The sequence below is a fragment of the Salmo trutta genome, chromosome 1 (genome assembly GCF_901001165.1).
Source record: "Salmo trutta chromosome 1, fSalTru1.1, whole genome shotgun sequence".
Taxonomy (NCBI): domain Eukaryota; kingdom Metazoa; phylum Chordata; class Actinopteri; order Salmoniformes; family Salmonidae; genus Salmo; species Salmo trutta.
In genome coordinates, this window is record NC_042957.1 from 73,294,885 (window position 1) to 73,303,398 (window position 8,514).

General features: G+C 38.7%; 1 protein-coding gene across 3 annotated transcripts in view; it reads left to right on the plus strand.

The window, feature by feature from the left end:
- Positions 1-8,109, plus strand: part of LOC115207325 (cytohesin-1) — a 109,178-nt gene extending 101,069 nt beyond the window's left edge. For all 3 annotated transcript variants that reach the window (XM_029774351.1, XM_029774336.1, XM_029774343.1), the window contains exons 11-13: positions 470-538; positions 1,544-1,698; positions 4,629-8,109. In XM_029774351.1, coding sequence (XP_029630211.1) covers positions 470-538; positions 1,544-1,698; positions 4,629-4,707 — 303 coding nt within the window. In that variant the 3' untranslated portion in view covers positions 4,708-8,109. The remainder of the gene's footprint in view (positions 1-469; positions 539-1,543; positions 1,699-4,628) is intronic.
- The last annotated feature ends 405 nt before the right edge of the window (positions 8,110-8,514 follow it).

The window sequence follows — 8,514 nt, forward strand, 5'->3', positions numbered from 1 at the left end:
TGTAATATCCCTTTAGTAACCGCCACATTTTGTAGTGTAATATCCCTTTAGTAACACCACATGTTCTAGTGTAATATCCCTTTAATAACAACCCATTTTGTAGTGTAATATCCCTTTAATAACAACCCATTTTGTAGTGTAATATCCCTTTAGTAACCACCACATTTTGTAGTGTAATATCCCTTTAATAACCACCACATTTTGCAGTGTAATATCCCTTTAATAACCACCACATTTTGTAGTGTAATATCCCTTTAATAACCACCACATTTTGTAGTGTAATATCCCTTTAGTAACCGCCACATTTTGTAGTGTAATATCCCTTTTGTAACGCCACATTTTGCTGTCTGTATTTTAAGCCATGTCCCACAGCAGTCCTTAACAGGTTCATCTTAACTTCCATGTTTCTGTCCTCTTAACAGGTTCATCTTAACAGATTCATCTTAACTTCCATGTTTCTGTCCTATAGGACAAAGAGCCCAGAGGGATCATTCCACTGGAGAACCTCAGCATCCGGGAGGTGGAGGACAAGAAGCCTGTAAGCACACACTGCACCCTTTGCTGGTTCGACCACATAACACACACATTTGTTTTACTCTCCTTTGGGGACCAAACAATTGATTCCCATTCAAAATCCTATTTTCCCTAACCCCTGACCTTAACCCTAATTGTAACCCTAAACCTAACCTCTAAGCCTAAAATAGTCATTTTTTTCTTGTGGGGACTGGCAAAATGTTCCTTGTTTTACTATCCTTGTGAGGACTTCTGGTCCCCACAAGGATAGTAAAAAAACACACATACACACACACACACACACACACACACACACACACACACACGGGAGATAAAAGCACACCGTCAAATTTCTTGATCTTAATATGATCAGGAAATAAGACCGTTATTTCACCTCCCATTCATTTGGGATTGAGGCATATAGCTGATCAACACAACCAATGATGTGTGACATGGACAAATATTGACGAGTTCACTTCTGAGATCTGCAAGATATGACAAACTGATTCTGGACTGATCCATCCAGTAATCTCCTTCCTCCTGAAGTGTGCACCCGTTCACTACTCCTCATAAATTGGACAGCATTGGATTGGTGTAAACATGGGCTAGGGGGAGTTTCCATATTGCAGTAATTTCCTTCCAAATCCATGAAGGGAAGTGAACAAGTGCACACTTCGGCAGAAAGGGGAGATTATAGTTCAGTAATGTCTCAGACTAGACGTTGTCTCCCCCTGGTGGTAGTGTGGAACAGCACATAACACAGCTTGGGTTCATCTCAATTGTACTTCCTTGATTAAACACACGCGCCTGCAGGAACACACACACCTTATTAAACTCAGCAGTTCTGATACAGTTGTGGCATTCCTCACATTCTCTCTCCTTGCCTCATTCTCAAAACGTTTTGGAGGAGAAGAGACGATTGGAGGAACCTTAGATCTTCTGCTCCAATGTGTTTAGAGAAGATGAGGAGGGAGGACCTGAGGAATCAAGAAAATACAATTTAAGATTCATTCTCCTCTCCTCTGCGTAGAACTGCTTTGAGCTCTTCATCCCAGAGAACAAGGACCAGGTGATCAAGGCCTGTAAGACGGAGGCGGACGGCAGAGTGGTGGAGGGGAACCACACCTTCTACAGGATCTCTGCTCCCACCACCGAGGAGAAGGATGAGTGGATGAACAGCATCAAGTCAGTAGTACTGCTTATCAACAAGTTATGGATGTGTTGTGATTTTGTTATGAATGGTTCATGGATGTGTTGTGATTTTGTTATGAATGGTTTATGGATGTGTTGTGATTTTGTTATGAATGGTTTATGGATGGGTTGTGATTTTGTTATGAATGGTTTATGGATGTGTTGTGATTTTGTTATGAATGGTTTATGGATGGGTTGTGATTTTGTTATGAATGGTTTATGGATGTGTTATGATTTTGTTATGGATGGTTCATGGATGTGTTGTGATTTTGTTATGAATGGTTTATGGATGTGTTGTGATTTTGTTATGGATGGTTTATGGATCTGTTGTGATTTTGTTATGGATGGTTCATGGATGTGTTGTGATTTTGTTATGAATGGTTCATGGATGTGTTGTGATTTTGTTATGAATGGGTTATGGATGTGTTGTGATTTTGTTATGAATGGGTTATGGATGTGTTGTGATTTTGTTATGAATGGTTTATGGATGTGTTGTGATTTTGTTATGAATGGTTTATTGATGTTTTGTGATTTTGTTATGAATGGTTTATGGATGTGTTGTGATTTTGTTATGAATGGTTTATGGATGTGTTGTGATTTTGTTATGAATGGTTCATAGATGTGTTGTGATTTTGTTATGAATGGTTTATGGATGTGTTGTGATTTTGTTATGAATGGTTTATGGATGTGTTGTGATTTTGTTATGAATGGTTCATAGATGTGTTGTGATTTTGTTATGAATGGTTTATGGATGTGTTGTGATTTTTTTATGAATGGTTTATGGATGGGTTGTGATTTTGTTATGAATGGTTTATGGATGTGTTGGGATTTTGTTATGAATGGTTTATGGATGTGTTGTGATTTTGTTATGAATGGTTTATGGATGTGTTGTGATTTTGTTATGGATGGTTTATGGATCTGTTGTGATTTTGTTATGGATGGTTCATGGATGTGTTGTGATTTTGTTATGAATGGTTCATGGATGTGTTGTGATTTTGTTATGAATGGGTTATGGATGTGTTGTGATTTTGTTATGAATGGGTTATGGATGTGTTGTGATTTTGTTATGAATGGTTCATAGATGTGTTGTGATTTTGTTATGAATGGTTTATGGATGTGTTGTGATTTTGTTATGAATGGTTTATGGATGTGTTGTGATTTTGTTATGAATGGTTCATAGATGTGTTGTGATTTTGTTATGAATGGTTTATGGATGTGTTGTGATTTTTTTATGAATGGTTTATGGATGGGTTGTGATTTTGTTATGAATGGTTTATGGATGTGTTGGGATTTTGTTATGAATGGTTTATGGATGTGTTGGGATTTTGTTATGAATGGTTTATGGATGTGTTGTGATTTTGTTATGGATGGTTCATGGATGTGTTGTGATTTTGTTATGAATGGTTTATGGATGTGTTGTGATTTTGTTATGAATGGTTTATGGATGTGTTGTGATTTTGTTATGGATGGTTTATGGATGTGTTGTGATTTTGTTATGGATGGTTTATGGATGTGTTGTGATTTTGTTATAGATGGTTTATGGATGTGTTGTGATTTTGCTATGGATGGTTTATGGATGTGTTGTGATTTTGTTATGGATGTGTTGTGATTTTGTTATGAATGGTTTATTGATGTTTTGTGATTTTGTTATGAATGGTTTATGGATGTGTTGTGATTTTGTTATGAATGGTTTATGGATGTGTTGTGATTTTGTTATGAATGGTTCATAGATGTGTTGTGATTTTGTTATGAATGGTTTATGGATGTGTTGTGATTTTTTTATGAATGGTTTATGGATGGGTTGTGATTTTGTTATGAATGGTTTATGGATGTGTTGGGATTTTGTTATGAATGGTTTATGGATGTGTTGTGATTTTGTTATGAATGGTTTATGGATGTGTTGTGATTTTGTTATGGATGGTTTATGGATCTGTTGTGATTTTGTTATGGATGGTTCATGGATGTGTTGTGATTTTGTTATGAATGGTTCATGGATGTGTTGTGATTTTGTTATGAATGGGTTATGGATGTGTTGTGATTTTGTTATGAATGGGTTATGGATGTGTTGTGATTTTGTTATGAATGGTTCATAGATGTGTTGTGATTTTGTTATGAATGGTTTATGGATGTGTTGTGATTTTGTTATGAATGGTTTATGGTTGTGTTGTGATTTTGTTATGAATGGTTCATAGATGTGTTGTGATTTTGTTATGAATGGTTTATGGATGTGTTGTGATTTTTTTATGAATGGTTTATGGATGGGTTGTGATTTTGTTATGAATGGTTTATGGATGTGTTGGGATTTTGTTATGAATGGTTTATGGATGTGTTGGGATTTTGTTATGAATGGTTTATGGATGTGTTGTGATTTTGTTATGGATGGTTCATGGATGTGTTGTGATTTTGTTATGAATGGTTTATGGATGTGTTGTGATTTTGTTATGAATGGTTTATGGATGTGTTGTGATTTTGTTATGGATGGTTTATGGATGTGTTGTGATTTTGTTATGGATGGTTTATGGATGTGTTGTGATTTTGTTATAGATGGTTTATGGATGTGTTGTGATTTTGCTATGGATGGTTTATGGATGTGTTGTGATTTTGTTATGGATGTGTTGTGATTTTGCTATGGATGGTTTATGGATGTGTTGTGATTTTGCTATGGATGGGTTACAAAGCCCTAATTTAGATACTGTTCAAAGAAAGTTCAAAGAAAATCACAATTATCTCTCTTAATTTGATGTGTAATCCAAAGATACTCGTAGCTTCCTTTTGACCTCTGTTCCTTTCCACCATACAGCATTGATAATAAACTAGGAACCTGGGAAATTGCAAGGCACCCCAGATTGTATTTACAGTGTAAATGAGGTTATCCCACCAGGGGAGTGTACTGACTTACCCCCCTTCTACCCCCACCCTCACAGAGCTGCCATCAGCAGGGATCCCTTCTATGAGATGCTGGCCACCCGCAAGAAGAAGGTCTCCTCCATGAAGAGACACTAGAGCTGCTCAGCACTCCTCCTCTTCCCCTCGTCGAGAGAGTTTGGACCCATCCTGCTGAGACCCTGAGACTTGTGTTTTCAGGCCTGGGGATGGGGTTGGGGCTGGGGCTGCAGACTGGGGGCTGGGGCCTCTGGCCTCGGTCAGCATTTCTCTGGGATAGGCTCTAGCTTTGGGATTCTACAGGCTGACCAACAGGACAGGGTGCATGCTGGGTAGCTGAGGTTTTTTTCAGAACCAGGAGCCAAAGCCTCCCCCTCCTCCTCTTCCCCCTGCTCCTCTTCCCCCTGCTCCTGTCTCTGTGTCTGAATGCTCTCCATCTCTCTCTCAACTCTTTGCTGTGTGTATTTTGCGAGGAAGGGGTCTATCGCTTTCTGGGTAAAATGGATCCCCTCCCTCAAAAAGACATGTGCACACACACCCATACTGTCACACACACACCAATGTCGTACACTGAAGTCATACACACACACACACACACCTCATCTAAACTCAGCAGGTCTGATGGAGTTGTTGTGGCATCCCAACCAAAATATTCTCACTAGCTTTCAAAAAGAAAGGTGAGATACTTTTCTGTATGTGTTAATATGATGGGCAACGTGTGTTTGTAAAGCTTACTACTGTATATATTTCCCTCAGAATCTTCAGCTTTTGGGTTTCAGTTTTAGTTTTTGATAACGTTTTTAGAAAGACTGAGGGGGAATGGGTTATATTGCCAACCGACGATTTTTTGGAAACGAGAATAAACTTTTTTGAAGTCTTTCTGTCAAAGTTGCCTCAGGAGATTGTTACTTGTCTCTGGATCGGTCTGTATCAGGATAAACTTAGACTCTGTCCAAACTGTCACTCAGTAACTGAAGGAAGAGTTCATTTACAATGAGTTTAAAATTACCATCATTAAATGAACGTTTGCCATTTCATTTGCCGTTTATATGCACATAATCGGTGACAATAATTGAACTTTGACAGCTGTATTCCTCCATAGCTGTTTGCACCTGACTCTTTGTTGTTCATATGTATCCCCAGTTGTTTGACAGCGGTTTAGACGTGCTAACTTTGTTGTAAAAACACACTTCAAAACACGGTTGTTAAACACAGTGTCGTGTTCATTAGGCACCGAAACGGAAGAACGGGGACTGAAACAGGTGGGGACTACTTTGACTTGTCCAATAAGATGTGTTCATTTTGGTTTCCCATTGCAAAATGTTTTCCGTTGTGTGCCCTAATGTACACTACCCTGATGAGGGGTTTGCACATGGTCCCCTGAATGGCTAGGGTTCAGCTATCGCTCTTCATTTCTTGTTAGACTTGGAGGTCCATTCAGGGGACTAGAGAGTCTGTCGGAGAGAGTGTCTGTGTGTCTGTCAGTCAGTACGGGGTGCAACTCAGGGGCTCACAGAGATTTGGGGTGTCTGGAAACTGAGGTATTGTCCTCATCTGCCCCATCCCTCTATTCTGTCCTCTCTCTCTTTTCTTCTCTCTTTCCTTGTCTTTCACTCATCTCTTTTTTCCTCTCCTATATCTCACTAACTGTAACATTCACACAAGATAATTTAACAATAATAACATTTTATGGTGTACAACTGACTAGGTATCTCCTTTCCCTATATCCTATTTCCTATTCATTGTCTACCTGACACTCCCAATGAAATGTGTCCTGTCATGCTGCTGGTTAGCTAATTCACAAAGACAATCTTTCTAAGTGGAGCTGGTTATTTTTACCTCTTAAATGCTACAAAGATGCCCTCACCTATCTTTTTATCCCATAGGAGCACTCTTAAATGTCCTTCCTCATTTGTAGTTACAGTATAAAATGCTAGAACAATCCAGGTTTCACCTTCTTCAACCCACACTCACCATCCTAAAGCATTGGAATAGCTCTCTCAATGTCAAATAGCTGTTGCATCCTTTACTGTACTAGGAATACAGTAATAATACCCGTAAGACAAACAACGCCTAGGAATACAGTAATAATACCCGTAAGACAAACCACGCCTAGGAATACAGTAATAATACCCGTAAGACAAACAACGCCTAGGAATACAGTAATAATACCCGTAAGACAAACAACGCCCAGGAATACAGTAATAATACCTGTAAGACAAACAACGCCTAGGAATACAGTAATAATACCCGTAAAACAAACCAAGCCTGGGCAGTGGAATGTCCGTTCCTGGAATTGGAACACCCTGGAATGTTTGTTGGATTGGATTTGAGACAAAACACAGCTGTTGATCAGGAATGTGCCACTACGCTCCATAGTGGTGGAACTACTCTGATCAGGAATGTACCACTACGCTTCATAGTGGTGGAACTACTCTGATCAGGAATGTACCACTATGCTTCATAGTGGTGGAACTACTCTGATCAGGAATGTACCACTACGCTTCATAGTGGTGGAACTACTCTGATCAGGAATGTACCACTACGCTTCAAAGTGGTGGAACTACTCTGATCAGGAATGTACCACTACGCTTCATAGTGGTGGAACTACTCTGATCAGGAATGTACCACTATGCTTCATAGTGGTGGAACTACTCTGATCAGGAATGTACCACTACGCTTCATAGTGGTGGAACTACTCTGATCAGGAATGTACCACTACGCTTCATAGTGGTGGAACTACTCTGATCAGGAATGTACCACTACGCTTCATAGTGGTGGAACTACTCTGATCAGGAATGTACCACTACGCTTCATAGTGGTGGAACTACTCTGATCAGGAATGTACCACTACGCTTCATAGTGGTGGAACTACTCTCCCAGTGCAAGACCTCTTAAGTCAGCTTTGGTATACATTATTTGTTTTTAAAGCGGAATTGTACATGGCATCACAATTGCATCCAGCAAATGCAGCTTTATTTGTGCATAAAACCTTCTCTACTCTGTGATCAGTGCCTGGCTATCTGTTATTCATGTTTTTCCTGATTTATGGAGGCAAATTCATGCCAAAAATAAAGAACCATTGATATTGACAAATTAGTCATCAGTATTAGTTTTATTTCAATATTGTTTTTTTGCCAATAATCTGCTTCCATAGCACATAGCCCTGTTTCCCTGATTAGTTTCTCCTAGCCTCGTCTCAGCAGACTGCTTATAGAGACGACAAGGAAACCGCAAATAAAACAATCATTCATTTAGACAGAATTTGGTTACTGGTTATTTATCAAGGTTGTATATACTTATAGTTAAATGTATAGTGGATATATCTGTTTTTCCATGTTATTTTGGAGTTTTAATGTAGCAATATGATGTTATTATTAGCCATTTTTCTTTTTGTTTCATAGTGTTTGATTTGAGGTTTCTATCATTGCCATGTAATCAAAAGCTGAAATAAAGTAAAGACCATCTTGTCACTACGGCTGACTGACTGAGTGTATACTAGATGGCCATTATGGACTGCAACCTTGTCAATTCATTCAAAATATCAAATGTTTGTCTTTAATAATAACTCATACAACAATCACTTGTTTAACTTTTTTTTTTGCATTATAATTATTACGTTTTCGTTTTAATCTGAACAAAACCAAGGGCATTGGACAGACTTCGATTTTTGCTCCGGGTTTGGCTCTTATTGAACAGACCCACCAGAGGGCAGCACACTATCAGTTCATGTGCTGTAGAGGAGAGAGTGGAACAATAAGTCATACTGTCATAACTTCACATAGAGGCAGCCTATTACCTCACCTATGAAGCCTATTGGTCCATGACTAAATAACGAACAGTAGCTGGAGAACAGCAGAATACTTGAAATTGTTTTGTCATCATTACTTCCTTTAGCTCAATTGTCCTTGAGCCTATTATTTTCAT